The sequence below is a fragment of the Suncus etruscus genome, chromosome 9 (assembly GCF_024139225.1).
Source record: "Suncus etruscus isolate mSunEtr1 chromosome 9, mSunEtr1.pri.cur, whole genome shotgun sequence".
Taxonomy (NCBI): Eukaryota; Metazoa; Chordata; class Mammalia; order Eulipotyphla; family Soricidae; genus Suncus; species Suncus etruscus.
The window spans coordinates 6,363,215-6,381,231 of NC_064856.1; the positions used below are offsets into that span (position 1 = coordinate 6,363,215).

Sequence of the window (18,017 nt, forward strand, 5' to 3'; positions counted from 1 at the left end):
GCTCAGGGGTTACTCCTGGCTCTACACTCAGAAATTGCTCCTAGCAGGCTCAGGGGACCATATGGGATGCCGGGATTCGAACCACCGACCTTCTGCATGTGAGGCAAACCCTTACCTCCATGCTATCTCTCCAGCCCCTGATATTATTCTTGTTATTACATATGAACTTTATAAGAAACCACTTTATAAACTATGAAAAATATGGTGAGAAAATCACTAGTAAAAAAAAAAAAAAGAAAAAGAAAATCACTAGTAGATATAGCTTTGTCTTTTGCCCCCCACCCCATTTATTATAGGCATTCCAAACAAAACAAGTAGATGCAATAATGAACTCCATATCTTCATTATCAAGCATCCATAGTTAGAGATTTTGTTTTCACCTGTCCTTCCAACCTCTTTGTTTTTAGGCTGCACCCGGTGATACTCAGGGCTTTCACCTGGTGCTGTACTGAGAGTTCACTCCTTTGGTGCTCAGAGGACTATATAGGTGCTGGATAGGGAACCTGGTCAGCTATGTACAGGCAGACACCTTATCACCTATATTACTGCTCCAGCCCCCTTTATTTCTGTACATTAAAGCAAATGCCATATTTACGTTTTGCTTGTGAACTCTTAGTTTGCCTCTTCAGTATACATTTTAGTAATTTGTACATAATTATACAGGCGCTGTCGTTTTTGTTGTTCGGTTCCTCATATTTTTAGAAACTGTTCATTTAGACTTGCATAGCTTTGAAGTTTGTTTAGATCTGTTTTAGAAGATTATTTTATGGGGCCGGGTAGGTGGCGCTGGAGGTAAGGTGTCTGCCTTGCAAGCGCTAGCCAAGGAAGGACCTCGGTTCGATCCCCCGGCGTCCCATATGGTCCACCCAAGCCAGGGGCGATTTCTGAGCACATAGCCAGGAGTAACCCCTGAGCGTCAAACGGGTGTGGCCCAAAAACCAAAAAAAATAAAAAAGAAGATTATTTTATTTCTTTTTTGTGAGTGGGTTCAGGCCATCCTGGCCATGCTTAGGAGACCGTATTCAATGCTGGGGGAATGACAGCTTGTAAGTCAAGTGCTTTACCCACTAAACTCTGTTTGGCCTTCAGGAAGATTATTGCATAGGAGCTTCCCTGGCCCACTCTGCAGCAGTTTCAGTTCTGTATCTATCTGAGATAGATAATTTGCATTTCGGAAAAATTCCCAGATAAAACCAGGCTCCCCATTTGGAACCATTGCTCTTGCATTACATATAAAGGGAACATATAATGACTACCACTTGTCTTGCATGTGACTGACCCTGTTTTGATCTCTAGCATCCCATATGGTCCCTCTTTTTTTTTTTTTTTATGGTTTTTAGTTTTTGGGTCACACCTAGCAGTGCTCAGGGGTTACTCCTGGCTCTATGCTCAGAAATCGCTCCTGGCAGGCTCGGGGGACCAGATGGGATGCCGGGATTCGAACCACCGACCTTCTGCATGCAAGGCAAATGCCTTATCTCCATGCTATCTCTCCGGCCTCTCCTAGGAGTAATTCTTTTTTTTTTTTGGTTTTTGGGCCACACCCGGTGATGCTATGCACTCAGAAGTCGCTCCTGGCTTGGGGGACCATATGGGACACCGGGGGATCAAACCGCGGTCCATCCTAGGCAAGCGCTGGCAAGGCAGACACCTTACCTCTAGCGCCACCGCACCGGCCCCCTAGGAGTAAATATTGAGTGCACCTTCAGGAGTAAGCCCCAAGCATCTCTGGGTATGACTCCCCCCCCCCCCCCCAAAAAAAAAAAGACAGGAAAGAAAAACTTGTATCAAAAGTGGGTCCATTGGGCCCGGAGAGATAGCACAGCGGCGTTTGCCTTGCAAGCAGCCAATCCAGGACCAAAGGTGGTTGGTTCGAATCCCGGTGTCCCATATGGTCCCCCGTGCCTGCCAGGAGCTATTTCTGAGCAAACAGTCAGGAGTAACCCCTGACCACCGCCGGATGTGGCCCAAAAACCAAAAAAAAAAAAAAAAAAAAAATGTGGGTCCATTAATTGTGCAAATTTACTAACCTCGGAATAGAATGATAGTACAGAAGGTAGGGTATTGCCTTTACCTGTGACCAACCAGGGTTTGATCCTGGCATCTAAATGGTCACAAGTCCATCTTGAGTGCAGAAGCAGGAGGAAGCCCTACGTATTGCTGGCTGTGCTTACTCCCAAAAATTACAAACCTCAGTTACTTGTCAGGCACAACTTGACATTCAAGAAGCAACAAAATCTCTGCTATGTAGATATTTCCTAGGGGCCAGAGCCATAGGGCATTTGCCTTGCATGAGGCCAACACAAAACAGACCCCGGTTTGATTCCTGGCATCCCATATGGTCCCCAAGCCTGCCAGGAGCGATTTCTGAGCACAGAGCTAGGAGTAACCCCTGAACACTGCCAAGTGTGACCAAAAAAAAAAAAAAAAAAGATGAAGCTTGGACCAGAGCAATAGTTTAGTGAGTAGGGCGCATTCCTTGCACATAAATAACCTAGGTTCGACTTGATCCCCAGCATCCTGAGCACCTCCAGGGGTGATTCTTGGAGCCAGAAATAAGACTTGATCACTGTTGGCTCTTGTCCAAAACCAAAAAAAAAAAAAAAAGTCGCAGCCCGGGGCTATAGAAGACAGTAGAGTGGTAGGTAGTGTGTTTGCCTTGCACACAACTGATCCAAGTTAGATCCCCATTACCCCATATGACATTCAGTTTCACCAGAAATTATCTCAACCCCATAGTGCAGAACCAGGAGTAAGTCCTAAGCATCGCTGATTGTGGTTTCCTTTGGAAAAGGAGGTGGGGGAGGCAGAGAGTGCACTTGTCTCATGGCTGACCCAGGTTCAGTCTCCAACATCCGCTTTGGTCCACCAGGCACCGCTGGGAGTGATCCCTGGGTGCAGAGCCAGAAGTAACCCAGAAGTAACTAAGTATAAGTGATCATGCTCCTGAATGCACCTCAGAGACTTCTTTTAAGTATGTCTGGGTATGACCCAAGGTCAAAAGTAAACACGTGTAGAACTTTTGGCCAATTGCTTCTCTTTTTTCAGGGCTTGTGAGGCGTGAGGATGACTCAGGGTTACACTCAGCAGTGTGTTCAGGCTCTGCGATCTGGGGTTTCATATGCAGTAATAGGGTTTGAACTAGGATCAGCCACGTAGCAGGCAAATACCTCAGCCTCAACATGCATTGTCTAGCTCTACTCATCTGTTCTTTTGGTTTTGTTCTGGTTTTGTTTGGGGTTTTGTTTGTTTGTTTGTTTATTTTTGGGTCACACTCGGCAGCGCTCAGGGGTTACTCCTGGCTCTACGTTCAGAAATTGCTCCTGGCAGGCTCGGGGGACCATATGGGATGCCGGGATTTGAACCACCAATTCGAACCACTGTCCTTCTGCATGAAAGGCAAACGCCTTACCTTCATGCAATCTCTCTGGCCCCCTTTTTTGGGATTTTTTTTTTTTGGTGGTTTTTTATTTGTTTGTTTTTGGGCCACACCCGGTGACGCTCAGAGGTTACTCCTGGCTCTGTACTCAGAAATCACCCCTGGCAGATTGGGGGACCATTTGGGATGCTGGGAATTGAACTGGGTCCATCCCAGGTGAGCCACATGCAAGGTAAACCCCCTACCGCTGTGCTATCTCTCCAGCCCTAATGCTCATCTGTTTTAGTTAATTTGGTGTGAGGTATTGGAATCATGTGAGGTATGCAACCAGCCACTCCACTTTACCTTATTGCCTGTTAGACAAAACCAAAGCAAGTAAAACTGGATACATAGTTTACAGTTTTCTACCTTTCCTTTATTTATTTTGCTACATCCTGCCTTACTCAGAGCTTACTCTCTTTGGGCTCAGGGATTACTTGAAGAGGGACTACCTGGGGTGCCAGGGATTGAATTTACATGTAAGGCAAGTGCCCTGCCTGCTGTGCTATATCTCTGGACCTTGTTTTTCTGCCTTTTTTTTTTTTTTTTTTTTTTTGGTTTTTGGGTCACACCTGGCAGTGCTCAGGGGTTATTCCTGGCTCCAGGCTCAGAAATTGCTCCTGGCAGGCACAGGGGACCATATGGGGTGCCGGGATTCGAACCGATGACCTCCTGCATGAAAGGCAAACGCCTTACCTCCATGCTATATCTCCGGCCCTGTTTTTCTGCCTTTTATCCTCATGAGGCAATCAGGTGTTAACCTTTTCCCTCAGTAGTACACTACCCAAAGAAAAGGTTCGGAAAAGTGTACAATATTGGTTGTATATCAGATCCTTGCTACCTTTTCGAGTTTACAGCTTGTACTAATGCAATTGCTTTCTTCTGTCACCAGGGGGCAGACCGGGCCATCCCCGTCCTTATCATTGGCATCCTGGTGTTCCTGCCTGGCTTTTACCACCTGCGCATTGCCTACTATGCATCCAAAGGCTACCGGGGTTACTCCTATGATGACATTCCAGACTTCGATGACTAGCATCCACCTCAGCGGCTGCAGAGAAGAGCCACAGAAGGAAGGCACTGAAGACTCAGAAGAAGACACTTAGCAGAAACTATGACTCATGGCTAAGGAACTGTGCAGTTGCAGATGTTTAATGCAAAAAGATCAGGTTGGGGGGCCGGGTGGTGGCGCTAAAGGTAAGGTGCCTGCCTTGCCTGCGCTAGCCTTGGACGGACCGCGGTTCGATCCCCCGGTGTCCCATATGGTCCCCCAAGCCAGGAGCAACTTCTGAGCGCATAGCCAGGAGTAACCCCTGAGCGTTACCGGGTGTGGCCCAAAAGCCAAAAAAAAAAAAAAAAAAAAAAAAAAAAAAAAAGAAAAAGATCAGGTTGATGGGTCCAGCCTAAAGATAGTAACTGAGCTTATAGTTATTCGCTACTTAGGACATGATCTGCTTTGTGTCTTCTGCTCCTGGCAAGTGCTCCAGACAAATTTTTCTATGTATGTATATGTTGTTGAAGAGTAGCTGTGTGTATAATATTGGAGAAAAGGAGGGAGGGCGTTCTTGTTCTTAGATAGTCCTCGTTACCAGTTTGTTCCTGGGGCAAATGGAAGAAAGCCACATGTCAAGTTTCTTTTAACTGATTTTGGAACATCTGAGTAAGCTCCTCCTCTCTTCTCTGGCTTCATGTTCTATTGGGGGACCATGGCCAAACTAAGTGCCAGTGCATTTCATCTGTAATTAGTTTTGCCTACTTTGCTGATTCACAGCAATCTGGAATTTTCACAAACTCAGAGCAAGTTTTGAAAATGTAAACACTTTCTTTCACCAGTCTTTGGCTGGCTTTGAGCTGATTCTTCAGCAGGTTGGCCAGCATCTGATTTGGGTGGTTCTGTCCTTTTCGATCAAGATGTTCTGTATATTATGCCTTTAAGGACTGGACTTTTGTCTGTTTCCTAAGGAAAAATATAAACAAATGGTTATTATTTAGAGTTTATAACTTTGTTAGCACCTTGTATTAGCATGTAATTTTGCTGAAGATAACAAGATTCGGCCTGGCTCCCTAGAAGTCTAGATTTGGTTTGATTCTGTTTTCTTGCTTTCAGAAAATAACTTCTATTCAAGAGAAATTAAAACTGTCAAAATCTAAATTCCAGGCTTAAAATAAAATGAGTTGACTTTAAACATATTTCAAAAAGCGTTTCATTGACTCATTGAGCCAGATATGTAGGACTGCCTTGATTTATTTTGGGGTAAGGAGTGGGACACCGGTGGTACTCAGGGCTTTCAACTCCTGGCAGGTCTCAGGAACCAGGGATTGAATCTGGGTCAGTTACATGCAAGGCAAACATGTAACACCTTTTCTTTGGCTCAGGACTGGTAAGTAGTTTTATGGGTCAGTTTCTGCTTTCCAGTCTTATTTTGGGGGGTGGGGGTAGGGGCCAAGGGTTTGGGCCACACCCAGCAATACTCAGGGGCTACTCCAAGCTTTGCACTCAGAAATTGCTCTTGGCTGGGGCCAGAGAGTTAGCACAGAGGTAGGGTGTTTGTCTTGTACGCGGCTGACCCAGGACTGACGGTGGTTTGATTCTGAGCGATTGCTGAGCACAGAGCCAAAAGTAACCCCTCAGCACCACTGGGTGTGACCCAAAACAAAACAAAACAAAAAGAAAAATTGCACCTGCCAGGTATGGGCGGACCATATGGAAGGCAGGAGATAGATCCCGACTTGGTCCTGGGTCAGCCATGTGCAAGGCAAACACCCTATTCACTGTGCTATTGCTCTGGCCCTTTCCAGCCTTATTTCCTATTTTTTGCTTTTTATTTTAATTTTTTTATTGAGACCAATGTGAATTATAATTCTTTCACAATTGTATTTCCAGTTCATAGTGACAGTGAATTAGGGCCATTCCCACCACCAGTGTTGACCTCCCTCCACCATAGTTCCCAGCATGCATCCTATACCTCTACCCTTAGCTCCCTGGACTGCTAGTGTAACAGGTCCCTTTTTTGAAAAGTTTGTTATAGTTTGTGTCTCTTGATTCTATCATCATTGACTTTGTTTGAGTAGTTAGATCTGACCGTTTTTATTTCTACTCAGTGCTCCTGAGATCACTTGACCCTGGGTCCTATCTACTTTCTTTTTCTTTTCTTTTTGTTTTTTTTTGGGTCACACCCAGCAGCGCTCAGGGGTTACTCCTGGCTTTATGCTCAGAAATCGCTCCTGGCAGGCTCGGGGACCATATGGGATGCCGGGATTCGAACCACCGTCCTTCTGCATGAAAGGCAAATGCCCTACCTCCATGCTATCTCTCTGGCCCTCTTTTTCTTTTCTTAATTTGTAGAAGGACGTAGAAATATGAGATAGAACAAGTTGATTCATGTCTTATGGTTCTGTAAAAGGCGGAGACCCTATCTAGAAGTTATAAATTAAATATAAAAAATAGGGCCCGGACTGATAGCACAGCGCCGTTTGCCCTGCAAGCAGCCGATCCAGGACCTAAGGTGGTTGGTTCGAATCCCAGTGTCCCATATGGTCCCCCGTGCCTGCCAGGAGCTATTTCTGAGCAGACAGCCAGGAGTAACCCCTGAACACTGACCCAAAAACAAAAAACAAACAAAAAACCAAAAAAATATAAAAAATAAAGAGAATAGGAAAAAAGGAGGGCAGATGTGGCTTTTTATTTTTTTTTTTTTTTGCATAGGCACAGTAAATGGGGAAATTAGAAAGGAAATTCCCTAGGCCTAAGAGATACAAGGTGTCTTTACCCTTGAAGCATACTGTCATAAGATTGACTACAGACTCCAGGTATGTTAGTTGTCAAACCCCAAAGTCTTTCTTTATGGTCCCAGGAAAAGTTATGCTCAGTCACGGTTGTCAAAGTAAGTCTTCTGTATTTAGAGATCTTGGTTTTGGCACAGATCCTAGGATGGAGCATGTGATTTCGTCTCACCAATTAGGTGGTGAGGTAGGGCAACCTGCCCTTAGATCAAGTTGTTTCCTTGTCATTAGGGTGTCATATGAATTTACCCTGGAGCAAAGTGGTGCCAGAGTAGTTCTAAGGTTGCGATCCGGTATCTCTAAAATCTAAACCCTCTGGTTCCAACCATGAACACTAGTGAGACAGGATTTAACCAGAAGGCGCTCTGCAAAATAATCAAACACACACTTAAAGAAAGAAAAGACTAGGGCCGGAAAGATAGCATGGAGGTAAGGTGTTTGGCTTTCATGCAGAAGGTCATTGGTTTGAACCCCGGGGTCCCAGATGGTCCCCTGAGCCTGCCAGGAGCAATTTCTGAGCGTGGAGCCAGAGTAACCCCTGAGCGCTGCCGGGTGTGACCCAAAAACCAAAAGAAAAGAAAGGAAAGAAGAAAAGAAGACTTTAAAAATTCCCATGTTACACTAACTCCAGTCTGCAGACTACCCTTCTAGCAGCCACACAAGGAAGCTCCAGGAACGAAAGACTCTCCTTCCTCTTCCATCCTTGCCTTTTTTCTATGAAAAAACATCACACTTAGAAGATGGATCATTGGGCCTGGAGAGATAGCACAGCGGCGTTTGCCTTGCAAGCAGCTGATCCAGGACCAAAGGTGTTTGGTTCGAATCCCAGTGTCCCATATGGTCCCCCGTGCCTGCCAGGAGCTATTTCTGAGCAGACAGCCAGGAGTAACCCCTGAGCACCGCCAGGTGTGACCCCCCCCCCAAAAAAAAAAAAGAAGATGGATCATTGGTTTCACTACCAATTGGAGGTGCTGCATTCATAAAATAACATTCAATGAGAAACCATGTGGGAGTTGATTGACATAAAGACAGACAAATCCCGGGGCCAGAGAGATAGCATGGAGGTAAGGCGTTTGCCTTTCATACAGAAGATCATCGGTTCTAATCCCGGCATCCCATATGGTCTCTTGAGCCTGCCAGGAGCGATTTCTGAGCCTGAAGCCAGGAGTAATCCCTGAGCGCTGCCGGGTATGACCCCAAAAAACAAAACAAACAGAGACAGACAAATCCCATAATCTCACAGATGTCCAACCAGTTGTCTTAAACTGTGATTTAGGCCTTCAGTGAGTGGAAACCTGGAAATGTGTATGCTGAGAGTAGAAGTCTATAGGCAGAGCAGATTTGTTGGGGAGGACAAGTTTAGAGTTGGAAGTTGAGTCCTAAGGATGTTCGAGACTAGCAAGAGATGCCACTGAATAGCCCTGGCAGTACAGGGGTTAATCCTGGAGTTCAGGAGGGAGAACTTTGGAGAAGTCAGTGTTTAGACTGTCACTGAGAATCTCAGGGCTGGACGACCTAGAGGGCAGACCCATGGAAGAAAAACCAAGACTAAAGAGAAGAGGGATGGGGAGAGGAAGACAGCTCCAGACTGAGTGTGTTGGCCATGGAGGTCATAGGCAAGGAACCCCCACATTTCTTTCAAATCCTTCAACCTTGACAGTGAAGATGTGAGGAATAAAGCTTTATGTTTGGAAGTATTTGCAAAAGCAAGGAAAGTTTGGGTCAGAGCAATAGTTTGGGCTATGCATTTTCAAGGCCAGTGCCTTAACCCCTGTCTGTTTTTGTCCCAGAGGGCTAGGCAGCAGGACACTTTAGGGTGACTTGGATTTGATCTCTGGCACTACACTATACAGGAATCACTCCCAAGTCCCACCAGGACTGATTCCTGAGTACTGACAGGTAAGGCTGAAAAACTAAACCAAAACAAGGTTTTGGTCTAACCAATATATTTGTGTCTTTTTTTTCTTTTTTGGTGTGTGTATTTGGGCCACACCCAGTGGTACTTGGGGCTTATTCCTGTGTCTACACTCAGATCACTCCTGGTGGGGCTCGAGGGACTAAATGGGGTGCTGGGGATTGAACCTAGGTAGGCCACTACTGTTACAGAAAAGATAAAAATGGAATAGAAGGGCCTAAAATGAAAATTAAGAGTTGGCTTCCCCAGCTTTGTCCCCAAGGTCATCTCATTAAGCTTTTCTGGCTACCTTTACTGATTATGCCTTTGTTCAAAAGGCATAAAGTACTTTGCTGGGTACATAGGTACTTTCAATATTTTTTTTTATATTTGAAACTAAGGTTCCCATCGTATGGTTCTATTATTTCTTTTTCATACCATATATATCTATATTCACAGAGATTAATCTTTTTCTTGGGATAGATCTTATTCTTTTAGGGTGGGGGACCACATCCAGGAGTGCTCCTTGGCAGATTCTGCCTCTGTGCTTGTGGGAGAGGGCGAGTTTGTCCTGGGTGTATGTGTGGGAGCTTTTTAGGCTGGGAGCCAATCTGGTGTCACCTAAATACAAGGGACTGACCTTAACTGGCCTTAACTCCTGTACTATATCTCTGGCCTGATACCTAATATCGTTGTCAGTAGTTTCCTGGGCTGATCATGTAGCAGAGATCATAAATGTCAGACTCACGGAGGAGCCAGAGAGATAGAACAGCAGGTACTTGCATGCAGTCAATCTGGATTTGATCCTCAGTATCTCAGAAGGTCCTCCAAGCCCTGAGCATCACTGGGTGTGACAAAAACAAAATCAAAATTCTGCACAACCTCGTCAGTGCACCCAAAGTATGTCCACCATTTTTTGCTGCCCAGATTCTAAGGTGCTTTGGGCACAGAAAGTAGAAGGGCCTAATCAGTGAGGGGCAGAGGTTGCCAAAGAGGCCCAGATGTTGACCTGCATGTTGTTTTTCACAAACACAAGAACATTCACAGGTTCTGTTGTTTTTAGACCATAGTCCTGATTCTACACTCAGGACTTAATCCTGGCGGGCTCCAAGGGCTATATGGAATGCCCAGGATCAAACTCGGGTCGGCTGTGTGCAAGGCAAGTGCCCTAAGGATGTTGCATCAGAGCACCCTGCAGCAGCTCCCACATCACCATTTCACTGGCACCCACCCTGCCATGTATTAGTTTAGGCAGGCTCTGGGCACTAGCCTGGGCCTTCAGAAAGGCTGGGTCATGAGACTGCCTCACTCCTGGTAAGTAAAAAACTGCATTTAAATATTTTTTAAATTTATTTTTGGGTTTGGGGGCCATACCTGGCAATGTTCAGGATTACTCCTGGCTCTGCACACAGGAATTACTGCTGGTGGTGCTTGGGAGGCCATATGGGATGCTGGGGTTAGAACCCAGGTGAGCAGAATGCAAAGAAAGCACCCTACCTGCTGTACTGTTTCTTCAACTCAGAACTTTCATTTTATTTATCTGCTTATTTATTTGAACACTCAGAAGTGCTCAGGGCTTACTCCTAGCTCTGTGCTCAGAGATCTCTCCTCAGGGAACTTGAGGAACCCTATATGGTGCCAGGGATTGAACCTGGAATAGCTGTGTGCAAAGTAACTGCTTTCCCCTTTGTGCTATTATTCTGGCCCAAGGACTGGCACTTTATTTATTTTAATTTTTTAAGTTTATTTAAAGAAAATGCATCACATAGTTGACATAACTGATCATAATACATTTGTTTTAGAAAGACCAAAAGCAACATGATTTAAAAAAGTAGAAAATTGGGCTGGAGAGATAGCATGGAGGTAGGGCATTTGCCTTTCATGTAGAAGGATAGAGGTTTGAATCCCAGCATCCCATATGGTCCTCTGTGCCTGCCAGGGGTGATTTCTGAGCATAGAGCCAGGAGTAACCCCTGAGCGCTGCTGGGTGTGACCCAAAAACAAAAACAAAAGAATAAAATAGAAAATAGAAAGAAAAACTAAAGAGATAGAAGAGAAAGGAAAGAAAAGTTGAGTAGCAAGTGTATTTTTGAAAATCATTGCTTCACCAATGAAGTCTTTAAGCACTAGCAGAAATTTTAGTAAGCTCTTCTTTTTTCTTAAAGGATAAGAGTTTTAGAAAAATACAGTAATAACAGTGTGAGGGTGGCAATTGTTGTTTGCATAGGCCCAGCAAAAATATGGAGAAAATGGAAAAAAATAAAAACCTTGGTCTAAAATACAAGGAGACCTTACCCCTCAAGTTTTCTGGCATTAGACCAACTCTGGGCTCCAGGCATACTAGGTTGTCCAACCCCTGAATCTTTCTCTGTGGTCCTGGTGAAATTTTTTCACACATGAGCTGTTGTTGGTGTCCAGTTCCTGTATTAAAGATTCTGCTTTCTGGGGCCGGGAAGGTGGCGCTAGAGGTAAGGTGTCTGCCTTGCAAGTGCTAGTGTAGGAAGGACCGCGGTTCGATCCCGGTGTCCCATATGGTCCACCCAAGCCAGGAGCGATTTCTGAGCACATAGCCATGAGTAACCCTTGAGCGTCAAATGGGTGTGGCCCAAAAAACAAAACAAAACAAAAAGATTCTGCTTTCTGTGCATCTTCATCGAAGTCAGGATGATGTGGAGCATCTTCTAGTTTCACCTCACCATTAGAGGGCAATGTGGAGAGTCCTTCCCTGCAAGCAGGTTGTTGCTATTGCTGTCATCTGGGTGTTAAGAAAACACTCTTTGGGGCCTGGAGAGATAGCACAGCGGAGGTTGCCTTGCAAGCAGCCGATCCAGGACCTAAGATGGTTGGTTCGAATCCCGCCTGCCAGGAGCTATTTCTGAGCAGACAGCCAGGAGTAACCCCTGAGCAATGCCGGGTGTGGCCCAAAAAGCAAAAAGAAAAAAAGAAAACACTCTTTGCAGTAAGTCAATACCAAAGCAGCAGTGGGGTCTTCCCTGGTAGAGGTTTGCTTCTGGTGATGTTATAGCCAATTGTGGTTGTTTCCATAGATGGTATCAGGGCACTTTATTTATTTATTTGGGGGGAGGAGGGGTCAGACCCGGCAGTACTCAGGGGTTAGTTACTCCTGGCTCTGCACTCAGAAATCGCTCCTGGCAGGTTTGGGATGTTGGGAATAGAACCAGGGTCCCTTCAGGGTTGGCTGCATGCAAGGCAAATGCCCTACAGCTATGCTATTGCTCTGGCCCTAGAACTGGCACTTTAACCAGATCTGCCCAGAAGCTCAGGGTGTGGCTGTGTCTGACAAGCACTGACCTGAGGTGCCCTTTCCCTGGGAGGCTCCGGGACATACGTGGAGCCAAGAGAGGAACTGGAATTGGCCCCATACAAGACAAGTGCCTTAACCCCTGTACTTAATATCTCCTACTCAGTTAAATCTTAATATCAGGATCTGAGAGATTATTGGAACCAAAGAGATAAAGGGGCTAAAGACTCCTTTTATTTATTTATTTTTTTGTTTGTTTTTGGGACACACCCAGTAACACTCAGGGGTTACTCCTGGCTATGTGCTCAGAAGTCGCTCCTGGCTTGGGGGACCATATGGGATACCGGGGGATCGAACCGAGGTCCATCCTAGGCTAGCGCTGGCAAGGCAGACACCTCTAGTGCCACCACGCCGGCTAAAGACTCTTTCTTTTTTTGGGGGGGGGGGGTTTTGGGCCACACCCAGCGGTGCTCAGGGGTTACTCCTGGCTGTCTGCTCAGAAATAGCTCCTGGTAGGCACGGGGGACCATATGGGACACCGGGATTCGAACCAACCACCTTTGGTCCTGGATCGGCTGCTTGCAAGGCAAACGCCGCTGCTCTATCTCTCCGGGCCCTAAAGACTCTTTCTTGCCTCAGATTGTGATCTCTTACCATCCAGCCCAGGTTCAATCCCTGGCACAACCAGAAGTATTCCCTGAGCACAGAGCCAGGAATAAACCCGCCCCCCCCCCCAGCACTGCCAAGTGTGGTCCAAAATCAACAACAGGGCCGGAGAGAGCGCATGGAGGTGGGGCGTTGACCTTGCATGCAGAAGGACAGTGGTTCGAATCCCGGCATCCCATATGGTCCCCCAAGCCTGCCAGGAGCAAATTCTGAGCATACAGAGCCAGGAGTAACTTCTGAGCGCTGCCAGGTGTGACCCAAAAAACCAAAAACAACAACAACAACAACAACAACAATTGTTGCAGATAGATAGTATAGGAGTAAGGCTCAGAGAAAGATGTAGGACACATGGTTGAGCTGGGTTCAATCCTGGTATCCCATGTCCCTGAGCATCTCCAGGAGTAACTCCTAAGCATTGCTGGATATGGCCTTAAAACAAAAATAAAACAAAGCTTAAGAGGCCAGAGTGATAGCACAGTGGTTACAGCATTTACCTTGAATGCTGCTGACCTAAGTTTGATTTCTGGTAGCCCTTATGATCCCCTGAGCCTGCCAGAAGTGATATCTGAGAGCAGAACCAGGAGTAATCTCTGAGCACCACCTGGTGTGGTCCAAAAATATACAAACAACAACAACAACAACAACAAAACTTAGTCTCCTAAGCACTGCCAGAGGTTAGTCCTGAAAACAGAACCAGGACTAGCACCAGAACACTGCCACGTATAGTCCAAAGACCCTAAAAGTAAAAATCTTTTAGTTACTACTGACAGATCTTACTGAGAGCTCTAAGTTTCTCCTGATTGGGAAAGTCAGGAAATGTCATATTCTCTGTGTCACGAGAAATGAAACAGAGGCCCAAAGTTCCTTGGAATGGTATGTGGGCTCAGGATAGAAGATAAAAGGTCCAGGGCTAGGGCTGGAGTGGTGGCACAGTGGTAAGGCTTTTGCCTTACACGCGATAACCTAGACAGACCATGGCTTGATCCCCCAGCATCCTGTATGGTTCCCCAAGCCAGAAGTGATTTCTGAGTGCAGAGCCAGGGGTAACCCCTGAGCATCAGCAGGTGTGACCCAAAAAGCCAAAAAAAAAAACAAAGGAAAGAAGACAAAGGTCCAGGGGTGCTTCCTCCAGGCAGTTCTCCTGGAGCTTGCATTCCCCCCCCCCCCCCCCCCCAGCCAGGGCCCAAGGAGCTTTCTTTCTCCTCTGATCTTATCTCTTGGCAATAAAAGCATTCACTTCTCAAGAAGCAGAGATTAGGTTTTGCAATCTAGAAAAGCAAAGAAAGTAGGTCCAGGCACAAAGTCTCAAAAGACCTGCAGGCTTGGCAGATAGAACCGTTTATTTACCCAGATCTGAAGCAACTAACTAAGCGATCTGTGGCAAGTGATCTCCTCATGGACACCACTTAAAGATTAACCCCAAAGAGCAGAGAACATAAAAAGCAGCTGTGTCTTGAATCTCCGTAGACCCTCTACCAACTCCCTTTAACCTAGGCCTTATCTCCAGGCTGAGACTCGCATTTACCTATTAACTCACTTTAGATTATTATTTTGTAATTCACCAAATAGTTTATCCTTGAAATATTTGGGGGATGATAGTATAGTTGGGTGAGGCACTTGTCTCACATGCAGTCGACGTGGGTTGATTCCTGACACCCCATATGGCCCCCTGAGCCTTACCAGAAGTGACTCCTACCTAGTATGATCCCAAAAATCTGGAAAAGCTTTTTAAAAAATAGTTTTGTTTGGTTTGTTTTGGCATCAAACCCAGCAGTGCTCAGGGGTTACTCCTGATTCTGCACTCAGGACTCCCTCATTCCTGGCAGTGCACAGGGAATCATATGGGATGTCGGGGATCAAACACGGATGGATGTCAGCCATGTGCAAGGCATTCATATGCCTTACCTACTCTTCTATCTCTCAATCGGCCCCTCCCCAATAATTTAGGAACAACGGGCTGAAGAGGAGGTTCAGTGGAGCAGCATTTACTAAGCCTTACATTTCTGAGGCCCTGGGTTTGATTTGTAGCAGTGTTGAAAACAAAAAGGGGAGGTCACACCTCCTAGCAGGGCTAAAGGGACCCTCTCTGGTACCAGGAACCAAACACAAATTGACCACATGCAAGACAAGTGTCCTTCTAGGATTATCATCTCCCCAGCCCTGGAATTATGTCGATGTCTGCCCTGATCTTCTCTCTCTCTTTTATATATATACACATATAATATATAATTTTGGCTATATTTTGTGGAGCTTTAAAATTTACTTCATGGATGATTGCCTGAGCTTTCTCCTCTCATTTTTCTGTAACACTCTTGTTTTTTTCTGTTATCATTATTTGAATGGCCAAGGACTCTGGGTGGATTTTATCTTTTTATTTTTTTTTTTAATGGCAATCCACTTTTATGTTGTGGCCATAAACAGCTCTTCTTATCTCAGACTTTTTTTTCCACTCTGCACAGCTGTCAGCCTGACCTTTTGAGGTTATGTTGTCACCTCTCTCTGGAGCCCCATATCTGACTCACCGGAACAGCCCACGGTGGCTGCCTGACGGCCCCAACTCCCCTAGCCCTCTTGTTGTCATGCTGCTGCTCTCCATAGTCGCTGTTTTCCTGAATCCCTGTGCTGTTTGTCTACCTAGAATCTGAGGTGGACGTGTGTGGCAGGGTTCATGCACGTAGTAACCCGCATGTACATGCCACCCACGTCTCCCCCTGGAGATGTACTCTTTCATCCTTTCCTGCTTTGACGCTGGGATGTGCACTGGGGTACATTCAACCTATGGAGAATCCCTTGTTCTTTCTTGAGCACATTATTTTCTCTTTCTCCTTCTCTTCCCCCCTTTCTTTAGGATTTCCCAATAAAACCTGATTTTACTTTAAAAAACAAAACAAAACAAAACTCTGAGCACCACCACTGGCTCTGGCCTTCAAACAAAGTCATAAAATATACAGAAATGTACACTGATAAAAGATGAGGTAATTTTAGGGCCAGAACAATGCACAATGAATAGGGTGTTTGCCGTGCATGCTGACGACCAGGTCAAGTTCAGGTATCCCATATGGTCCCCTAAGCCTGTTAGGAGTTATTTATTTTTTTTATTTGTTTGTTTTTGGCCCACATCTGGAGTCACTTAGAATACTCCTGGCTCTGGGGCCGGCGAGGTGGCGCTAGAGGTAAGGTGTCTGCCTTACAAGCGCTAGCCAAGGAAAGGACCACGGTTCGATCCCCCGGTGTCCCATATGGTCCCCCCAAGCCAGGGGCAATTTCTGAGCGCGTAGCCAGGAGTAACCCCTGAGCATCTAACGGGTGTGGCCCAAAACACAAAAAAAAAAAAAAAAAAAAAAAAAAGAATACTCCTGGCTCTGTGCTCAGAAATCGCTCCTGACAGGCTTGTGGGACCATATGGGTTACTGGGTATCTGGTTCGTCACAGGTGGGCAGCGTGCAAGGCAAACATCCTACAGCTTTGCTATCACTCCAGTCCCCCAGAAATCGCTCCTGGCAGGCATGGGGGGTGGGGGAACCATATGAAATGCTAGTTTTTTGTTTTTGTTTTTTGTTTTTTTTGGTTTTTGGGCCACACCTGGCAGTGCTCAGGGGTTACTCCTGGCTGTCTGCTCAGAAATAGCTCCTGGCAGGCACAGGGGACCATATGGGACACCGGGATTCGAACCAACCACCTTTGGTCCTGGATCGGCTGCTTGCAAGGCAAACGCCGCTGTGCTATCTCTCTGGGCCCGAAATGCTAGGTTTTGAGCCACTGTCTGTCTTGGATCGGCTGCATGCAAGGAAAAAAGCCTGCCACTGTGCTATCTCTCTGGCCCCACTATGAAGTATTTTCATAAAATGAGCATCTAAAGTTTGGCTTTAAGGAATGGACTTAAGGGATGATGACAAAAGTGTTTGCCTTGGAAGTGGAAAGCTGTGAATTTGATCCTTAGTGCTACCCGTAAGCATTAAGAAGTCCCAGCACCTCTGCTGCTTGAGACCTCCCACAATCACAGCCATTTGTGGTCTCCAGCTCCTGGTAAGTGTGTTAAAGTTCTGTCAGTAAAGAACTGTGGGCTGGAGAAATAGCATGGAGGTAGGGCATTTGCCTTGCATGCAGAAGAACAGTGGTTGGAATCCTGGCATCCCATATGGTCCCCTGAGCCTGCCAGGAGCGATTTGAGTGTAGAGCCAGGAGTAACCCCTGAGTGCAGCCGGGTGTGGCCCAAAAACAAAAAACAAAAAACTACCCAACAACCAGTGGAATGGCCCGTGACAACACACTCCAGCTGACTGTGATCCCTGGTCGACTGACGTGTTAACACTACAACCAAAGGTATGATCCCAGCAAGCAACACAGCCCAGTGCCTGTGCAGCCTTCTCATTGCAAAAGCAACACAAGAAGAAAATAGAATACCTTTTGGTTTGATTTTGGGATATTCAAGGGTTTTTTTTTGTTTTGTTTTTGGGTCACACCCAGCTGTTCTCAGGGGTTACTCCTGGCTCTATGCTCAGAAATCGCTCCTGGCAGGCACGGGGGACCATATGGGACACCGGGATTCGAACTAACCACCTTTGGTCCTGGATCGGCTGCTTGCAAGGCAAACGGCGCTGTGCTATCTCTCCGGGCCCTCAGGGTTTTTATTCTTTTTTTTTGTTTGTTTTTGTTTTTGTTTTTGGGCCACACCCAGTAACGCTCAGGGGTTACTCCTGGCTATGTGCTCAGAAGTTGCTCCTGGCTTGGGGGACCATATGGGACACCGGGGGATCGAACCGCGGTCCGTCCAAGGCTAGCGCAGGCAAGGCAGGCACCTTACCTTTAGCGCCACCGCCCGGCCCCAGGGTTTTTATTCTTTGTGGGATTTAGGAGAGCATGTGTGGTGCCAGAGGTTAAACCCAGGTTGGCCTCATGAAAGGCAAGCACCCTACTTGCTGTACTATCACTCCAGCTCCAGGAAATCTTTATTTCTGGGAGGTGGGAAAGGAGAGCCATACCTGATGATGTTCAGG

At 46.2% G+C, this 18,017-nt stretch overlaps 1 protein-coding gene across 1 annotated transcript in view; it reads left to right on the forward strand.

The window, feature by feature from the left end:
- TMEM230 (transmembrane protein 230) overlaps positions 1-18,017 on the forward strand; it is a 768,807-nt gene that overhangs the window by 6,334 nt on the left and 744,456 nt on the right. The window contains exon 3 of the mRNA XM_049779422.1: positions 4,311-4,556. Coding sequence (XP_049635379.1) covers positions 4,311-4,451 — 141 coding nt within the window. The 3' untranslated portion in view covers positions 4,452-4,556. The remainder of the gene's footprint in view (positions 1-4,310; positions 4,557-18,017) is intronic.